Source organism: Cynocephalus volans, chromosome 15 (genome assembly GCF_027409185.1).
Source record: "Cynocephalus volans isolate mCynVol1 chromosome 15, mCynVol1.pri, whole genome shotgun sequence".
Lineage (NCBI taxonomy): Eukaryota > Metazoa > Chordata > Mammalia > Dermoptera > Cynocephalidae > Cynocephalus > Cynocephalus volans.
Window position 1 is genome coordinate 35,893,509 of NC_084474.1, and position 20,994 is coordinate 35,914,502.

Below are 20,994 nucleotides of genomic sequence, written 5' to 3' on the forward strand. Positions count from 1 at the left end.
CTCACTGCACTACAAGTCCTTGGAGGACTTTTGCTCCAACTGAGGTGCAGTGTCACCGCTGACGCTGGGCTGTGCAAAGGGGCACTGATTACAGATAACTCTAAAGTCATTTTTACCCACACAAAATTGGCTTAGAAATCCAAATTTTTAATCCAATTAGAAAGAATATACATATACATTATTAAATTCCCAAATAAATCGAATTATATTAAATCACTCAGTGTCTGATATAAAATCTCAAGAATATATAAGTAATATATATTTTGTTTGTTTGTTTGGGGCTTTTCTTGGCAGCTGACCAGTAGAGGGATCAAACCCTGGACCTTGATGTCATCAGCACCACACTCTAACCAACTGAGCTAACTGACTAGCCCCTAAGTGGTATATCTGTAAATATAAAGATATTTATGTAAATATGAATATAAAGGGGAAAAACATAATAGACTTTGCAATTTTTGCTCACTCACCAAATACCAATTACCAGTCAGTCTAAAGTAAAGGCTGATTAGTTCAATGTTTGACCACCTTGTACAAAGCCATTTACTTCTGAATAGATGTCACATGGAGAACAGGGACATGAATGACTCTTGGCCCATGTTAGGGTTGATTCTTCTGCATGGCAATCAGGCAGGTACCCAGGGTTCCAAGCCCTTCCATCTCATTCACTTCCTCACCTAAAAACTCCCATTGAAGAGAATCTCCAAACTATGCATTGGTTGATTCTTTTTATACCACCCCATGTCCTGATCCTCTCCCATCCCATAAGTCCCATGGAGGAGCATTCCAGCATTTTCTCCCTACTCCCAGTCTTGGTGCAGAACCTCCCTCCTAACCTCTTCCACACATCACATGCTCTCCTGCTCCTGATGCCCCCTTTCCTCTCCTAACCTCACTTCTCAGTCTGTTATTTCTGAGTTCACACTGCCCTTTATACTTTATACCCAGGTATGTTTGTTCATGTATCTTATATACCTGGCTCTTTCCTGATTATTACTGATTATTATTTAAGTTCCCAATCCATCTGTGTGACATTGATTTAAATCAACTCTAGGCCGCTACTGGTCACTCTGCATGTTTCTCTGTGTGGCGGTCGCATCCATCCTAAAGAACAATGTTGTGCTCATCTGTGAAACTTTATTAAATGTGGACGTCGCTTCCTGCCTTGCCAGAATTCTTCATCCAGTGCCGAGGCAGGTCAGGCTCAGGAACTGCAGCACGTGAACTTGCTCTTGTGGTTTAGCAGTAGCCGTGGCTATTGCTTTGCAGTTTGGTATTTTCATTTCAATGTTTGTCAAAGCAGCCAAGAGATCAAACCCGTTCTCGAGTCTTTCCTCTTCACATAGGGTTGGGAGGTCATCGTTTTACTGCCCTCATGTTTTGTTTGAAATTTCAGAACTGTTTTTCTATGTAAATATTGAAAACTTATGATTTGTGCAATAACTCAGATATTTTTTTATTTAATTTCATATTTTCACAAAAGTTATATTTAAGGGAGGAGGGAATTTTTTTAAAACAAGCTCAGATCCTTTCCCAAGTTGCATTTTCTAACCTGGATTCATCGTGTTGGCTGGTTGTCTGATAAGCATCATTACAAACACCATGATGAGGGGTTTGGGGTCTTATTTCTGGGTTTTTTCTTTTGGTCAGATGTGAGTGAAGGAGCTGAGTATCCTTGACGGTTTTCTGAGGAGTTCATCTTCAAAGGCTCCTGCAGACTGCCCAGAAGTCCTGCCACGGGCCTCAGGCTGTCATCTTGCTCTGACCACTGAGTTCCAGTGTTTTGGTTTTTGGTTCTTTTAAAGTAGACAACAAATCCAGCATTTAAAGTGCCATAAGTATAACTTTCTGAGGAGAGAAAGGTTGTCACATTATAAAATGTTTAAAAAAAAAATGAACTTGGAAATGCTGCAGTTTAGTGACATAGCCTGTGATGATGGGTCTGATGAATGTCATTGCGGACAATGGTACCCAGTTTTAGGAATGTGGAGAAAGGAATTATGTTGATTCCGTTGAGGAATCTATATAGCAGTATGCACTCATTCTGTTAAGAGCAAATATATGAGAAGTACTTGAGCTGCTCAGTGCACTGTGGGGAGTATTTTTATTGACTGCGGGAGAGCACAGCCCAGTGTTGGGCCCAGGAGCACTGGTGCTGACGTCAGAAGCGTACAGGTATACTATGCAAGTGTATTCTGCCACAACAACCACTGTCTTTGTCACATTTTTTTGAACAAGAATATGTCCATCCTGCCTAGTCTTGAGTTTTTGGAGTACCACGGTTGTCCTGGGAGTTGGTTGCATCTTGTAGGCCAGCTGACTTGCTGTTTTTAAAAGGGGGGCTTCTGCCCTGCTAAACACTACAGAGAGTCTGGTCTTCGAAGCCCACTAGTGGGGAGTGTCGAGACAAGAAACTTATGGCCATGACGTCTGATGGGTGTGCAGCAGAGGTAGACTGAGGTCTGAGGGTGACGGACCCCACAGGGACAAGCTCTGTACCATGCCTGTGTCTGCCTCTGAGAAGCAGGACCAGCCCACACGGTCATGGGAGCTGTCGACAGTCACTGCAGGTTCTCTAGGAAGCATTCCAGACCAGAGTAGCATGTTGTGTCTGCAGTTCTTGATGATCGAAAGTTATCAAAAATATTTTAAAATATTTAAATTGTGAATCTATTGATAAAGAATATTTATAAAAACTGATCTGTAGGCCTGTACTAATCTCAACACATTAGCAACGTTGACTGTAAACCTATATTAAGGAAACACTATGGGGACAGCAGGGTATGTCCCATGGGGTGCATATTCTATAGCTCAATGCATACACACAGGTACCATGCTCTGTGCCCATCATGGTGAACCAAATGAATTGCCTGGCTGCCACTGTGGCTGGGCAGTGCAGGGTTAACACAAAGGTACCATGTCTCGATTCTGTGTGTGTGTGTGGATAGCAATTTGGAAGCTAAAGTTGACATATTTTTATGTAAAGTTTTTCTATTCTTTGATTTTGAATAAACTTTGGAAACCAGTAAAAAAAATACATAAATAAATAAACCGTCCTCCCCCGTCTCCACGCCACCACATTTTGTGCAATGTATTTTCCCAGTTCAACCCATCCAGTGAGCAAGAATGAGGTGCTTTCTATAGTGCCAGAATGGGGAAAGGAGGCATAAATGTGTGTGAAAAAATTCCCCAAAGCACCACTGTTCCCTTCATTCTTTTTATGTACGTGTTTCTTATTTGTGCTCTATGCACAGTACTGTCCTCACAACAGAGAGAAGCACAGGAAGGAAGGAAAGAAGAAAGGAAGGGAAGAAGGGAGAAAAGAAGGAGAGTAAATAGAAGGAAGGAGAGTATAAAGTACTCATCGATAAAGGGATTTTATTGACTTTAGAGGTCTCGCAAACCCCAAGCCCCCAGAAAAATCAATTTTGCAGTCTAGTGATGAAACAAAGCATACACGCTTGAAGTGGTCAGTCAACCAAGTCACACATTCTTCCTCCCGGCTAAGTGACCAAGAAATCAATGTGGACAATAAAGGTTGCAGGAGCACAGAAAAGGGTGAAGTAGCTGGGGTGGAGGAGACAAGAAAGGGGTGAATCTTCGAGGCTGGATTGTGAAAAATTTAGGGTAGTTGGGATGTTTTGTTAAGGGCTGGACTAATCCTATATGACTCTTTATATAGCCATTTACTACTTCACCCCACTCTCTCATTCAAATGGCCTGTCTCTCCAGCGAGTGCTCAGCTACATGCAGTAGCCTGCACTGACTGTTTCCTTCACAGCTATAGACTACCCTCTCCCCAGGGGAGGATGTCTAGCAACCATGGGGCCAGAGATGGGTGAGAGGGGCAGTGTCACAGCTGGTCACCCAGAGTTCATTGTTTGGGGGAGTCAAATCCAAATCTACAGAAAAATAACAGGTCAGCTCAAGGGAAATATCAGTAAAAATCAGTGTTGACAATGAGGATCAGAATTTCTCTCCCACCCACTCTTAATCTTTAATTGTAGGACAGTCTGCTGCTGTCAATATAAGCTTCCTGGATAGAGGGGTAAAGGGCCAAGGGCTGAAGCCTGCTTGGCTGTACTCATGATCAGCTTGAAAAGCAACCTCATTTCCAGAGACTAGCCTCCCCCTTGTTGCTTAAACACTTTGCACAAGTTTGACACCACTCTCTTTCTTCACTTTCTGAAAGCAGCAATTGTCAAACTTGCTGCACATTTTTTAATCAATTGGGGGATTTTTAAAAATGCTGATGCCACCTCCAGAGCTTTTGATTTAATTGGTCTTGTATGTGAACTGGCCATCAGGAGTGTCTATATTTCCCCAGGTGACCCTAATATGCAGCCAAGTTGAGATCCACTGTCCTGAAGCATAATTAACAGGAAGTTATTATGCATTCAAATTTTTACTGAGGCTTTGGGGGTTATGAAGGCATAATTCTGACAAAAGGTGAACAACTTCAAAATCAATTTTAAATATTTGTGTCCTAAAAGAAAGTCCCTTAATCTGTCCTCTTCACTGGGAAATTCTTTCTGGCTGAAGAGAGATTAACAGCAACTATGACTAAATTTTATCCCCACAGCCCCCTCTCCTCCCCTCGAGATCTTTTTCCGGCCCACTGTAGCACCCTGCCCCCAACTCGGGCATTTCTGGTATATAAAACTCTTCCATAATATAATAAGTGGTGCCCAAAAAACTGCAGGAGCAAGTTTCATGAGGTTAATGAAACGACCCGAGTGAACCTCTGCAGTTGGCCAGCTGGGAATCTGGGAATCAGACTGTGTTATCCAACAGGTGGTCCATCTGGTGGTAGTTTAACAGTCCAGCTAAAATATCAATAGGGATTATTCTGAATGCTCTGGCCAGCTAGGACTTCTAGAACTACAGCAGGGATTCCAGGTCTCTGAGTAACCCGTTCTTTCAGATTGGGAGAGATTGGACAGGAGAACACAGGGAACCCTCTGCCTCCCAACATCCCAAAATGAGGTGCTGCCATTCCCTGATCTTTGCTGCAGTGTTCCCTATTCCCCCACTTCCCTACCCAGAACCTTACCCCCTCACCCCAGCCCAAACTCACTATAGAAGATGAGAACTTTGGGTGGTCCTATGAAAAAATGAGGGGTGAGCAGGCAGAGTGAGGGAGTCGGTCACTGTGCTTTGCTTTTGCTTTGTAGAGTTCACCTAAGCCACCAGGCCCAGCATTCCCCACCTTTCATGGCCAAACACACCCACTTCCATGTTCTACACACCAAAAGAGACCCTCTCCTCTATGTGGAATCCTGTGTTCTTAGAGGGCCATCCAGATCAAACTGCAAAGAGCTTATTAAGTTAGTATTTTTGTTGTTGCTGTTCTTCCTGACACCCCCACCATAGGCCAGGTAGTGCACTAAGTACTTTAGACACAGTATCCCTATTTAACCTCAGAACAACTCCATGAAGAAGGTTTTGTTAGAATATTATTTCTCAGACGAAGATTGAGGCTCAAAAAGCTTAAGTAACTTGCCCAGTGTTTCAGCTGGAATTGGATCTAATTAATTCCAGACACTTCTCTGCAATGAAAGGGTGTCTGTCTGAAGGCCATCTGTATCAGAGGTATTAAAGCTTTTTTGTCTGCATACTCCATAAGACAATTTGGAAAGATTCTCTCTACCACATTTTAAAATTGACATCTACTCAACAGATGCAGAAAAAGCATTTGGCAAAATTCAATATCCACTCATGATTTTTTTTAAAACTCTCAATAAAATAGGTATAGAAGGAACTTAACACAAGAAAGACCATATATAAAAAGCCCACAGCTAACATCATTATCAGCAGGGAAAAAGCTGAAAGCCTTTCCTCCAAGACCTGGTATAAGGCAAGGATGCCCACTCACCACTCTTTTTTTTTTTTTTTTCTTCACACAAGTGTTCATGGCAGCTTTATTGGTAATAGCCAAAAACTAGAAGCAATGCACATGTCCACCAACATGTGGTACATTAGTACAATGACTTATTACTCAGCAAGAGAAAGGAGCAAACTACTTACATACTCAACTACATGGATGAATCTCAAAAACGTTATGCTGAGAGAAAGAAGCTAGACATTCACATACACACACGTGTGTGATGATTCTATTTATGACATTCTAGAATGGACAAAAGTGAAAAGTGAAAGCTGATGAGGCCAGTGGTTGCTGGAGCTAGGGGTGGGAAAGAGTTGCTGCAAAAGGTCATGAGGGAACCATTTTGGGTGACACAAATATTTTAAATCTTGATTGTGATGGTGGCTGTTACGGGTGTAGGTTTTTGTCAGGACTCATTGAACTGCGTGCTTAAGATGAATGCATTTTATTGTATGTGAATAATACCTCAGTAAAATTAATTTGAAAGAAAAAAACTGAATGGATTTGTTATGTTAATGTTTATGATTATTGTTTATCTATCTTCCATAGTAAACTAAATAATGTATTTCTTGTATTTCTTTAAAAATACTTTTTATTATTGTTTTATCCTTTACCTGCCCTCACTAAGGTTTTGTGTAAAAAAACATGAATATTTTACATTGCATAGAACAGAGCAATGAGAAAAATAGGATCTTCTCCTAAATGAGATTAACGTACTGTCATTAAGGAGACCTTTGTCTTATGATTTTTTTTTAATTTGGGGCATTGTTGTTAAAGAGTAATAACTGTGGATATTCAAGGGAAATCTTACTGAAAGACTTTTAATTCCTATCATAATATTTTAGATTTCTTATATGTTTAAGATTAGATATGCCCCAAAGTGGATGTCTTAAAAGCTCCCTAAAAAAATAGATCCAGAGTCAAAACATGAGTCCTAAGACTTTATTGGGAGGGTCCATGCCAGGGTAGCAAGAGTGAGCGGAAAAGAAGTGGGTCATGGAAGGATAAAGGGTGATACATTGACCAGAGAGCCACAGCTTCAGAAGAAAGCATAACATATTGCTCACAATCAATAAGGAAGTCTTTCAAGCTGGTTGTAAGGAACTCCTGTGACTCCAAACAGCATAAGATGGAAGGAAAGAAATGGAATTTATCTACTGGCTCTTTCCATTTTTCTGACTCTCGTTAGTCTAAATTTGTTCATGGAGCATTAAACTCCCACACTTTTGAGCTGTGTTATTAGCTGCTATGGAAGCCCTGTCCCAAGTCCCATGATCATTTAATGATCATTTAATGATCTTTCCTCTTCTGTCTTCAAAATGTTGTCCAAGCCTGCATCTGGTCAGTAAGAGCAAAGCAAAGGCGGCATCATTAAGAAATGTGAATGCCCAAATGGCTTTCTTTCCCCTTTCACATAGTTAAAATGAAGCAGTTTTCAGTTGTTCTCAGTACTCATCCCTTAGTCCCTTTAAAGTAGAAGAGAAACTGGTATAATTGAGGTCCTTTAATAAATCTTGGTAAATCTTTTTAGTATATTTCCCAGAAATTAGGAAAGGAACTGACTATTTTTGTGTAACAAATATTTTTGAAAGTTAGGTACTTTCAAATTTTTTGTCTTCCTCAAAATGGAGACCATACTAAAATGTCAGCTAGTAGAACATTACTAATAATTTTGATTGTGAGTCATTTGAATGTGATTATTGACAAGATCCATTCATTTATACACAAGCTACTTGGGGAGGAAAAGCCCTATTCATTTTATTGAAAAGAGATACACATTTGATAACATTTTAATTTAATAATAAAGTTATCAAAATATTATTTGATTAATTGTATATTAATAATCATAATAATAACTCAATCCAGATTTTTTCCTTCGTCCTTTTTTCTTTCCTTTCCCCCTCCTTCCCTCCGTCTTTCCTTCCTTCTTTCTTTCTTTCATCACTTACAACCTTATGGTCACAGAAATAAAACTAAAAGAAAACTAAAAATTTATTTCACATGGTTCTATTGGAGAGAACTATGATAAGTGATCAAGAAAGTACTTTCAAGCATAAAAATATGCTACTAGGATAGAATTCTATGAGTATGTGAAATGGCAATAGGAATTCAAAGGAGGCCTCTGCTGCTGTGATGCTTTCCAAGCACATGATGTCCGTGGTATTTTAGGGGATATGTTCAGCTGCATCCTAATCTCCTGAGTTTCTAAGAGCTGCACCCTGTGGTCCTTCAGCTCTGATAGTGCCTCAAACCCACTTTCTATGAATCCTACAACATCATGTAGCCTCTGCAATCCCCTGTGAAACCCTTCAACTCAACTACTCCCTACATGGAGGGGAGGAAAAAGCCCCACCAGGCCAGCTTCTCGTGATGCCAACAATTTCCTTTCTCATCCCTTTTCCCAGTCTTCTTATGTCAGCTGGGATGGGGGTCAGCTATGGGGGCTATTGTTGAATATGGAAAAGATAGTTTGGCCCCTCCTGTTCAAAACCCCAAAGGAGGTATTTGGCCTCAAGTGGGTTTTGGTTCTTCAGAATGTGAGATACTTACTGCTTCTGTGCACTCCGTTTGTTCAGGGATAAGAGAAAAAGCTACACTCAAAATCCTGCTATAAACCCATTGCTGTTTGGTGTCCAGAACCAAGGTCAGGAATGCAGTGGCCTCCCCGTCACGACCCTACTGGCCTGAGAACCACTGTCCTCTACTTTCATGAGACCCTCTTTGTACATACTCAAAACAATAATTTGTCTATTTGTCCTTCAACCTCCAACTTATTCCATACTATGATCTCTTAGTTCCTTCAACCTTTCCACATTTAGTCTAAATACTTTATCTTGTTGCTCTCCTGTAAACCCTGAGTGGTATGTAGTCTGTTCCCATGGTGGAGCTTCTGTCCTTCTCTCCATTTCTGTAAATACAGATACTGTGCTCTCCACACCCATCCCAAAAGGTTGGGCTGAAACGGTGAAAGATCAAAAGCGGTGAGACACTCTAACTGAAGAAGAGGGGAATGTGAGGATGAATTCAGAACCTGTATCTTCGGGGGAGAGGAGGGTCTTTTGTGAGGAATATAAAAAAAGGTAACCAATGTCACTATAGTCCCACTAGGCACACAAAAAAGAAAACAGACTTGAAGAAAAATGTTCGAGTTAGTTTTTTTTTTTTTAAAGCAGAATTTTATAATAGTGAAGAGAAAATACCGAAGTGCAACATTAAACTACCTTCTCTGGTAGTTTTTAAAATAAAAGACTGGGGGTAGGGGCTGGAGGGATAGAGACCTATCTGTCTGGATCTCTTTTGCTCTGCTTCCTAGCGGGTGGATTGGATTCACTCATTCATTCAACAAGTATCTATTGAGAGCCTCTGAAACACAAGGCACTATTTTAAGTTATAGAGCTGCAGAAGTGAACAATCCAAGCAAAATCATATGGTAAACAAATATCCAATGAAATACATATTCTGTCAGATGATGCTAGGTGCCATGGAGAAAAACAAAATAGGAAAGAGAGGTAGGGAGTGACAGGAGCAAGAGTGGAATGATTATTTTAAACAGGGTTGTAAGGGAAGACCTCATGGGGAAGGTGGCCTTTGAACAGAACCCCAAGCAGATTACAGATTACAGATAGTCTGGGGGTGGGGGGGTAAGCATTCCAGGCAGAGGGAACAGCCAGTGCCACAATGCCTGGAGGTGACAGTGAACAGCCTTGTTCCAGCAACAGCCAGGAGCAAGTGAGGCTAGAGCAGAGATGATGGGCAAGTGCTAGGAAATAAGGTCAAAGAGGATGATTAAAGGCTCAGATATGTCATTCTTTAATTTTATAATTCAATTCCACATTTATGAAACATTCCTATACACCAGAAACTAAACCATACCTCAGGAGAGATGTTAAAAAAAAAAACAACTAAAAGTAGGTACAGAAAATTTTAAGTAATCAACTCTCTCAGAGGTAATGGCCAGTCCCTTTCTGGCTGAAATACATTGTTTTCAAATCTCTAATGCTAGATCAAGCCACAGATGATGACCTAACAACTGCCTTACAAATGATTAAGAGTTTTCAAATGTAGACATGGTCTTTTAACTTGAGTACGTGCAAAACCCAACATAAAGCACTTAACAAAAAAATACTAACATAATAAGTAAATAAAGTGGGAAATTTTACAATCAAACTATTAAAAAGCATGATTTTACAGCTGAGTAACAAAATCCAGAAACCTTCCTGGGTTACTCAGACCCATTTCCCAAGGATGTTTGTTTGCCTCGGATATTGCTGGGACTTACAGGCTTGGGAGAACAGTTCTATGGCAAATGCATGTGGACACCTACAGAAAGCTCAGAAAAAAAGGCCTGAGTTTCTTTTTCTTTGGCCTTTTCTCCCATCTCCCCACCCCCACCCCAGAGCTGAACACAGAAGCATCTGAGAGAAAAGCCCTGCAGCTCATCAAGATCAAGGCAGGCATTATATTTCAAGTCGACATTCAAAACAGCTTGTTTTTTGCTGAGACCTCTTCCTGAAATCAGACAGCGCCTTTTAGTCCTTCAGTGTGCTGAGTCACGAGCAAGCTACATACATACTCTCTCTTTAAGGCCACCAGGCTGAGAACCGTCTTCCTTCTTTGTAAAGTGAACATAAGGGCCAAGTCAAGAGCACCTTCAGAAGACGTTTCTGTGAAGTGTCAAGACTTAGAACAAAAAGAATGCTTTTTGCTTCTCTCTCCTTGTTTTATTTTACCTTGAGGGAAATTTGACAACTCAGAAGTAATTAAAAATAAGAAAGAAATCTCTGCCCATAATCTTTAGATGATATTACCTACAGCTGCCTAATTACTGCATTGTTTATTTTACTTCAGGCTTGTGTTTATCCATTAAGCATATCCAAAGGTCATGCATGACAAAGATATTACAAAATTCTAGCCTCCCAGAGAGCTATTCAGATTAGAGCCGTAGAAGCTGAGAAATGGCTGCTGCCCACTGGCCCAGTCTGGCTGGCAGACAGGTTTTTGGTGAATTAGTTACCAACCAATAAAAATTGAACAATTTCACCTAAAAACCCAAAATTGGAGATACTCCTGAAAACTTGAAAGAACTGGCAACACTGGACCAAAAGTTTTGTGTAGGAACAACTAGAGTGACACTTGAGACCGACTTTCAGACAGAATAGGTGCTGGGAACAGGTGGTTCTGGGTTATCACTCACCTGGCCCAGTACCACTGCATTCTTCCCCAGTAGTGCCTGTCCATGGGAGCGTGTGTCTGGGACCCCATCTAGTCCAACCACTTTATTTGACAGATGAGGAAAGCAGGGTTCAGAGAATGTTAATGACTTATCGAAGGTCACCTAATTAGATAAAAGCAGAACTGGAGCCAGAATTCTGGTCCCCTTCCCAAGATGCCCCCATTCCCTGGAGCTCTGGTTGTGAAAAAAATCAGCCACATTTGAAGCATTCTCTCAGATGATGTTAGCTCTGAAGTTATTTTAATTATAAATCATCACTGGAAATTAATGAAGGCATCAAAGCTATGATACTGGTATAGACCAGAAGGGCTGGGGAAAAGTATAACTAGGAGATAGAATTTTAAATATAAGTAACCTATATTTTAAAAATCATGATTTTAGCAAGTGACAGAGTGGGGCAATGAAAACCTGAATAAAAAACACATCCTAATTTAGCTACGCTGAATAAATTAGAAACAATATTTCTTGGATTTTTCTTTTACAGGCTTTTTTATGCAAGAATTCTGCCCATCCATTCTTCATTTTATTAATTCACAATAATACATTTAATGAAAATAAATGGGTAATCATTGCGGCATTTCAAGATTTTTTATGACCAGCGATATTATTTTCCTCCTAAGGTAAATTTATGGGTCATCTAAAAAAATTTTGTTTACACAGGTAGATGTATTATAAATGTATATATAATTTAAAAAGTATGTTGGCAATGATGACCTTGACATTTTTTTTTCTTACTGCATCAATTCAGAATAGACATGGGAGTTTTCCTACATTAATTTTTCTACATATTACTGACTCTCAGTCATAATTTCATCCCACTTCCCAGGAAGCTCTGACTCCACCTGCACAATTCCCAGAAACCTGCCACCTTGAAGGGACTTAAAAAGAAACCAGAATATTTCCTTGGAAAAGTATATCATCTTGAAAATGACCCCCTTAAGTCTCCCCCCAAAAAGGCAAATGTACTACAGATATGATATAGCTGTCATTGATGTGACAAATGGAACTTGCCACGTTTTATAGCTCTACAGCTCTTTCAGCAGAACCAGCATAATGAGAGGCTTTACTTCCTCCTTACCAACACTAGCAGCCATCTAAACCTAGAAAACGGTAAGAGACTAAGACGGTTCAAGCACAATGCTGTTCAGTAATGCTGTAATGCCACTGGAAATGGCATTTGCTAAAATTAAACTGACACTCGGCAGAAATCATCATAACACTTTCCATCATAGCCTTCTGACAGACAGAAAAAGTGTTTGCATGGCACAGGCAGTACTGAGAGCAGAGCTGTGCATCACAAGAGAGACCAATGACAGAGGCCTCGCAGAGAAAGCTTTAGTGGGATCTAGCATTTGAAACCCACCAACACAAAAACACCACATTCTCCCATCCCCTTACAGGGGCCCAGAAGTTGCTACTCAAGTTCAAAGTCCAAACTTCTCTTTGCCTTCTGTCTTTGTTTTCCCATCAGAGAGGGGAGGAGGAGCTCAGTGGTTGGGCAAAGAAAAGGAAAGATCTATTTTATCATCTGTCCAAGTAGATTTTCTCCCTCTCCTCCCCACCATCCTCAGGATCAAGGCAAACTCCTTCCCAGCTAAGAGGCAACACTCCTTAGTTGGCAGGACTACTTTTAAGGCAATGAGAAGGCACTCCTGTCCCCTGGGGGCCCAGATTACTGCCTCTGTTCTAGCAGCATTTTGTTCTAACTTCAAACATATGTCAGCTTCCTCAATACACAGCTCAGGAGTCCAATGCAACTACAGGGTTAAACAAATTCCTTGGAAACAAGACCAGGGAAGACTCCTGGAGCTATGCAGGTGCAGAATTACAGCCTGCCACTGCTCATCACGCCACAGATTCTGAGCCCCTGCCTGGGGTCTCAGAGATGTCAACCTTTGGGTTTTCTTGTTTTGCCATTTTTAAAGAAAAAGAAAAAATTTTTCTGTTCTCTCCGAATAGGACTGGGCACACAATAGGTGCTCTCAGTAAATATTTGTCAAAGGGTCAACACCATCTTAGGAGAGTTCATCAGAGTTTTTTTCCCTTCCCTGCAACTCCCAGTCTGATTTAAGCTTTCCTAGTCTATAGATGGCCAGTTTAGGGCCAGACCATGTGACATAACAGCAAAAGGGCTATATCCCCTGTGGGAGGCCAGCCAAAGCTCTGCATTATAATGAAGTCACCTTATTTAATAGCATGAATTCACACATTTTAGAATTCCAAGAATAATGAAATTTGTAAGCATATGAAAATCAACCAGGCAAAATGTAAACAAAAGAAAATTTATCTTTTCCTAGCCAATAAAGGGAAAGGCCAAGATATGTAAGACATATATAGCAGAATACTTTGTTCTTTCTTTTTTATTTAGTCACAACACATCAGAACAACAGAGGTCAAACCCAGTTCAGTGGAGGTCATTTAAACTACACCTGCTAAAAGAATAAACCTGCAAAATGATACTTTTATAACCCAATTCAAATTAAATAAGCCAAACAGAAGGCGGCAGTGGAGCCCTTTTAAATATCTCAACAACCACATTTCCATGCACCAAAAGGAAAACACAACTTAAAAGTTTCCAGTTAAGTGAAAATATAGCAGTTCCAGGAAAATTAGGTTATGCATTTAACAGGTTCCACTGTACTATTCAATTGACCACTTGCACACCATGATCACTTATCCATGTCAACATTTATGAATTTGAGATCCATGAGATTAAAAATTCATTGCATTGTTTGGGGCTGCAATTACAGGCATATTGTATAATGCAATTACCTTCAGTCTCCTCCCCACCAGCACTCAGATGGGGATCTAACCTACCAGTGGCTCTCTCCTAAGCCAGAACTGTGAATCCTGGCAGACAACAGCAATTGGTCATACGGACTCAGGGCCACCAAGTTTGTACATTCACCTTACTGCTGTAGGAGGCAAAGAATTAACTAGTCTTCTTTCTTGGATAAAGCTGTGTCATCTGATTTGTCAACGCTTTGTTCAGAAATATAAAATTCAATATAGCTCCCCCTCAAAAAAGAATATTTATACAACACCTTAATCTGTCAAAATATTAACAAACAGAATCATGTTAACGTTGAGCATAGTGGTTTGGAAAATTAATTCTAAAAACAGAGCATAACTGTACAAAGAAAAATTAGACCAAAAATACTGAATGTTAAGATTTCCAAAACTTTGAGGCAAAAATGGAATCATTCTTAGATAGGTTTACAAAGCAAATTAGGCACAGTACAAACCTATCACAAAGTGTTGGTTTATACTTACTATTTCAACTTAGTGTTTGAACAAAATTTAACAACTAGTTTTTAAAAACTTCTAATACATGACAAAATTTTAAAAAACATTTAAAAAGTAAAAAGTAAACCAACAAACCTTTAGTCTTTAAAAAAAATTATCTGAAAGTGTACCTTTTTCCTTTTTACTTTAATTGACGACTTTAAGTGGTGTTGGCAACAGTCCAGCTCAGCTGGGATGTTAAGCTTTCCCCTCCCTCATTCTACATCAGTTCTTTAAAAAGCTCCAATCTCCGTCCCCCAAGGTCTATAGGGCTTGCCAAGGTTTGCTGCCTGCGTGGGTGCCGAAGGGCTCAGTGCATTGGGAGAGAGTAAGTGGAAAGAGCCAAAAGAGAAGGGGAAGGCCGACAGGGAGGCCACCGACGAGAGCAGAGGCGGCGACAGTTTGGAGGCGGAGGTGACCACAGGGAGCACCTGTCCAAGGCCGCCGCTAGGGGGCGCTCGAAGGGCGGGCGCCTCCGGGTGTACTGAGGACAACCTGCCCTGGTGGTGGAGTTCCGTGGGCGAGGGCGTGGTGCCAGTGTTCCCGTGGCCGTTCTGGGGCAGCAACAGTGGGTGCGCGATGTGCGGGTGATGTCCGAAGGCGCTCCCCCAGGGAATGTGTCCAAGGCCGGCGTGGGCGCCGCTCGCGGCTTCCCGCTGGGAGGCGTAGTTGTTGAGATGCGAGACTAGTCGAACTCGAAGCGGGTCAGAGGCATCCAGTCCTTCAATGATGCTCAGGTAACGGGCAACCTCTGCCAGGCATTCCCGAAACCCCAAACTCCGATAGTCCATTGCAAGGGCATGCGCATCAAAGTAGCCTGAGGAAAAGAACAAAAGAAAAACCTCAAGGCTTTGCTCATATCCCGCATTTCTTCAATCCCAAAGGCAGCCCTTCCTGGCAAATACCTACATCATTAAAACACGGCACTCGCGAGCTCTTTTGAAAGTCCAAATATTTTGGAGTCGACCAAAATCTTTGCATTAATAAACATGAACAGAATGTGTTTGCTAATGCAAGTTCAAAGCCCAGTTAGAAGCTGCCGAGCAGAAACTGGAATTATACCCTACCAGCAGATGAACTATGTTCGTTCCTCCTTTAATGTTTTCCCCCCCAACGACAACAAAAAATACATCAAGGACAGAGAAACCACAGGGCAATGAAATTCATTAGACACACAGATGTAAGTTATCATCGGGGAGCTTTTAGGCACTTGGTCCTCAGTAAAGCATTTTCTGGCTGGAGACAGACACAGACTTTGGTCTCCCACCTTCTGTTAGGTTTTCTCTACTTAACCACAACAGGTTTCTTTCCTCAAGAGTCATGTGGCAGCCCATTTTTTTAAACGCTGTATACAAATTTAAGACCACATACTGTAACCAAAAAGAAAAACCCTTTCTCAAAACAGCAATGAAGAAATGTGAGCGTTAACCTGATTTGAATCAGGGCTGTCACAACGTTAAAGGACCTCACAGATAATGGGGGCATTTCCCAAAAGGTGCACTAGCTCATTTTGCAGAAGGCTAGGGTGATGAATTCACTGGAGAAAATCCAATGTGTATTTGAAAATGGACCGACAGGCGATCACACACACCACACACCGTTCTCTCCCCACCTCCAAAGAAAAATCAGGCAGCCACTGCACCAATCCTGGCCTCTGCTCACTCTACCCCACACACTCGCAGACCCCACCAAGCCTAGGGGGATGTACCTTTCCCTCCAGCAGTGTGCAGCATTTTCAGGTGATCCACGGTCATCTGAAGAATCTCTGCTTTTTCTAGTTTAGCAGATCCCTAATGAAGAGAATAGCAAAAGAGGAACAACGTGAAATACACAAACATATATACAAATATATGTTTTGTAAATTATGGACTAAAGCAAAAAAAGTGAGTTGTCTTCACAAAATACGTTAGAATCTGTGTATGAGTTCATCTAGGCATAAGCAACACGGCTATTTTCCAAGAGTCGGATGAGGTTCAGATTAATGGAGAAAAGGTTCAGAAGGTGTGGACAGCTGCAACGAGAACTCTACCTACTTTCTCCATTACCTGCTTCTCAAAAGCACTGGGAACCAGCCTCCTCAGCTCAGACAAACTGTTATTGATCCGGTCTCGGCGGCGCTTCTCAATGATCTGTAGGAAGGAGGCAAAACAAAGGAGGGTATTTCCACTACGACTGTAAATTGCAAAGAGAAGAAAGGTGTTTCTTCCCGTTAATTAATAACGGGGGGAGGGGGAGGTAACATTGTAAAGGCACTTACGCCTCTCCGTCTTTTCCTGGCCAGGATCTGGGAAGACGTAGTTGGGGACATGGAACCTAACGTCGAACTCAAGTTTCTGAAAGGAAAAAAATACAAATAAGAATCGCCGCTAAGCAGCGGAGGTGATCTGAGAGGTCGCCCCCACGCGCTCCCCGCACTCAAGACTGTTTCGGCAACGTGGGCTTGAAAGCGCCTCGGGGTCCCTCACCGCGGGCGACGGCCAGTCCGCGACGCGCGGAGGTCAGCGCAAGGCACCGGCGCGCCCCGGACCCTCGCCCACTGTCACCGCGGCCGGCCGGCGCTCGCCTCCCGCTCCGCCGCCTCCAACTCACCCATTCTCGTCCGCACTCTCCTTCTCCACCTCTATGGTCTCGTCCAGCTCGCTATCCGAGGAGCTGTACTCGGGGTGAGCTCGCTTCATGCTGGCTGCGCGGGGACTCCGGGGGAGGGTCGGCGCGGCGGGCAGGGAGGAGTTAACAGCGGCGCCTCTCCGCGCTCGGCTGCTCGCTCTCCGCACACACTGATCCGCTCACGCTCTGCCTCCGGTTAAAACTCAACCATCCCTTTCCCACGCTAAGCCCCTTCCCAGAGCCTTGGGGAGGGCGGGGGAGTAGGGAAGACGGGCGGAGGGGGCGGAGGGGCGGGGCGGTGGCTCCCGGGCAACAGCATCCCTCCGGCCAATCTGGCTTCTCGTTCCGCTGATTGGCAGCCACTCGGGGGAGGGGCGGGGACGAGGCTCGGGAAGAGGGTGGGCTGCGCCCCCGCCCTCCGCGCCCGCCCCTGCCCGGCGGCGGTGCGTCGGCTCTGCGGGGGCTCTGCCGGGCCTCCACTGCGAGGGAGACGGGAGGTGCAGGCGGCGGTGGGCCGGCGGCGGGCCGGCGGCGGGGAGGCGCGGGAGGCCGGGCTGGGATACCAGCCCGCCGCCAGCCGCGGCCCCGCCCCGCCCCGCGCGCCCCTATTGGCCTGGCCGCGCGCCAGGGCCGCGCCTGCAGCGCCGCCGGTGAGCCGCACGCGCCGCGGGCCGTGGGAAAGTGCCGGCGCTGAGGCCGCCAGCCAATCCGGGCGGACGGCGACGGCGGCGGCGGCCGCGCTGGCGGCGGTGGCGGCGGCGGTGCTGGGCGTCCGCATGAATGGAGAAGAATGGGCAGGCGGAGGAGCGGGGCCGCGCGAGGGCGCGCCAGCGGGGGCTGGGCGGCCGCGGGCCGGGCCCCCCGTGTGAACCTGTAATCGGAGCCCGGGCGCCGGCCGGACCCGGAAGCCGCCGACGGCCCCGCCGTAAATCTGAGCGCCGTGGCCGCCCGTGCCCGGCGGCGGGAGGCGCGCGCCGTCGGCGGGGCCAGGCCGGGCTGGCGGCTCCGCGGAGCCTGCGGGGAGCCGGTAGCGTCCACGGTGGCCACTATTCCGGTGGCCGGTCACATGGAGGGGCAGAACGTGGTGTTGAGATGTTCTTTTTCGGTTTCTGGGACCGTGTCCGCACGTGCAGCCAGACTTGTTTCCGCAGGGACTTCCCTTCCTCCCGGGTGGAATGAATTCCCCTGTGCATCTAATTTCCTGGGCTGTGCAGCGTTTTCTCGGCTGACTAGAAAAAAGGCGGGGCGGAAGGTCCCTGGGGATACTTCCCCCCCCACCCCCAGGCGTTGGCGGCCAGATCCTCTCAGCGGGCGACAGGGTGGCGGGGCGGGGCGTTTGCGTCTGAGGCCGGCCTCGCTATGCACGTCTCTGACCAGTAGAGACAGACAAACGCACGCACGCCTCTGGCCTCGGTGGTGGCGTGGCGTGTACTGGGTGCTACATGAAGCAAGCCCCTAAGAACACAGATTTTTAAAAATACAATCGTAAGTCTCGGGACTGATTCCAGGATTTGTAGAAGGAGGCAGGATGGTGGTTTTGAATTTGAAAATCCAGTCTTTATCCTTTACCCATGGGACAGAACAGTTCATCCCAGGTCCACTCTTGTGCCTGACAGTCCTGTCTGTGAGGGGAAGCTTAATAAATATTGTTGAGGATAGCAAAAGAAATTGTCTCACTTTTGCAAATAGCTTCTCGGTTTCTAGGCCTCATTAATTATTGCTCGGTGCCATCTAGTACACCCTGGATGCCACAGTGAGTGGCATGAGTCTAATTCGTACATTGCTCTCTCAGCCCTTCACCCCTCTCCCACTCCACACGCTTTATTGCAAGTTCCTGGCTCCCACTGAAGCTCTTCTGCTCCTTCACCTTCACCTCCAGCCCCTCAGCCCTGCCCTCCAGCCTCCTCTGCTCCCTGTCTGGGCTGTCCCTCCATCAGCTATCTCGGTTTGTTCTTGCTAGCACCCCAGACCCCTTGCGTCCTGATACTCCATGATATGCTGCCTGTCAGATATCAACCCAGAGTCGGTCCCACCACCTGCTTTCTATGCTCCTGCTCACAGAAAGCAGCTCTCTGAGGGTCGCTGCTATCATAAAGCCGGAAGTTCTCCAAAGCTCCTTTCCAACCCCCTCTGTCTTCAGTCAGGCACATCCCTGTTACCTGCCTTCCGGAAGTCCCTCTGACATTGTTTCTTCCCCCAAAGTGACAGGCCACCCTGCCCCAGAATCAGTGTGTCTGCCTCCCATCTGTGGTTCGGTAAATTTTCCCAGCCTCTGGCACCTGCAGCAAGTCAGCCTTCCCTGCTTTGGCCGGTTTCTGTTGCCGTGGGGAGTTGTGGACAAGCTGCAGGTGGACAGGGGAGAGGAACAGTCAAGGTGGGGTTGGGGATGCTTGACTCTACATTGGTACCTAAATGAAATATCTCTCACACGTTCATGATTACTTTTCTGTCAAAAATGAGCTTCACCTGCTTCTTAACTTTGTCATCCTTTCATCCATCGAACAAATACATACTTATTCAAATAGTGTCTTCTTGGTGCCCGGCACTGTGCTAGGGCCTTAGAATGCAAAGGTGATACCCAAGTCATACAGCCCACCCTCCTAGAGCCCACATCCTGGGAGGGAAGACACACAATACACAGGTAAAGTAGTTATAGATGTGTCAGTGCTTGGAAGCTCCTTTGATAAGGAAAAACAAGGGTGAGGATTCTTTATGAAGTCTGGGGAGGCCTTTTCTGAGTCTGAGAAGCAACTTAAGACCAAAATGAGGCAAACGAGGTGGTTCACTTATAACCAGGAAGGAAGAGATGGAGACCCCTCTCTTGGGTGGTGGGGTCGGTGATGGAGACTGAGGGCACCGGACCCAATTTTCCACCACCTGCTGTGTAGAGGGGATTAATCCCTGGAGGCTTTGAGCAAAGAACTACTTTAAACTTCTTTTAGTCCCCTGAGTGCAAGGCACATCTTGAAAATTGACCCATTCTCCCACCTGAGTGGAGCTGCCCAGTCCTGACCCTTCAGGAAAGAGGCCTTTTTCCAACTGAGGGTGGGAGGTGTTACTTTTTATAATTCATCTGTCCTGAGGGATCATCCTTTTTGAATTCTCTCGCAGGCCCATTTTCTTGCCTAGTCTGTAGGGTCTGGGCTTATTTACATTTCATCAGGTTGTCTTTCCCTGTGTTCCCTTGCAGAAGAGATAACCCAGATTTAGGAATTCAACCATAGGGCCAGGCCCAGATGGGGGCCTCCCCAGAGATGAACTGGTGGGACCTCCGGAGGGAAAGAGCTCATCTCAAACCACAGCTCCATCATTTCTATATGAAAGAGGCTTAAGGGTAGCCAACTGGTTGAAAGGGACACAAGCAGTAGCCACGTAGGGGACTGCCCAGGATGAAGCCCTAAATTTTCAGTTATCCACTCACAGAGCTTTAGCCACTGTGTAGTTTCCTACTTAGGTGCCCTCAACAAAGCCCTTTCTCTGTCAGTTTCCTGATGAGTGCAGGTGATCTCAACTGAACAGGTGTTGGAAACAGTGCTCAAGAGGGCAAGGCTACACCTGCAGCTCTGAGAAGAGAAAGAAGGGGCTGCCTTGTTCAGCTTTTGGTCAAATCACTTTATCCATTCTGAGGCAAAAGGACTTTGTCAAAACGACTTTTAGATGAAGCCAGCCAGGGTTTGAAATGATTAGGGCTTGCTTGTTTATGTATTCACTTGACAAACTTGTCTAAAGCCCCTAATACGTGCTGGACACAGCCAGGCCTGGAGCAAGGAGGCTGGAAAACCAGTCTATCAAGCTGCTCACAAGAACTTCTTAGCTGCATGACAGTGGGCAACTTATTAAAGCTCTTTAAACCTCAGTTATCTTAGCTGTAAAATGGGGATATTGATAACAGTTATCTTCCAATGTCACAGATTAAATAAGATCAATTATGTAAAGCATTTTACATAGTGCACGGCCATTAGTAAGCACTAAATAAACAGCAACTGTG

At 44.5% G+C, this 20,994-nt stretch overlaps 1 protein-coding gene across 1 annotated transcript; it reads right to left on the minus strand.

Annotated features, from left to right (window-relative positions):
* Positions 1 to 14,508: 14,508 nt before the first annotated feature.
* On the minus strand, positions 14,509 to 17,501 carry HEY1 (hes related family bHLH transcription factor with YRPW motif 1). The gene is made up of 5 exons (XM_063079944.1): positions 16,989 to 17,501; positions 16,657 to 16,732; positions 16,445 to 16,528; positions 16,108 to 16,189; positions 14,509 to 15,216 (listed from the first exon to the last, which is right to left on the minus strand). Exons 1-5 carry the CDS (start codon positions 17,075 to 17,077, stop codon positions 14,633 to 14,635), a joined length of 915 nt encoding a protein of 304 aa, XP_062936014.1. The 5' UTR covers positions 17,078 to 17,501; the 3' UTR covers positions 14,509 to 14,632.
* Positions 17,502 to 20,994: the final 3,493 nt, after the last annotated feature.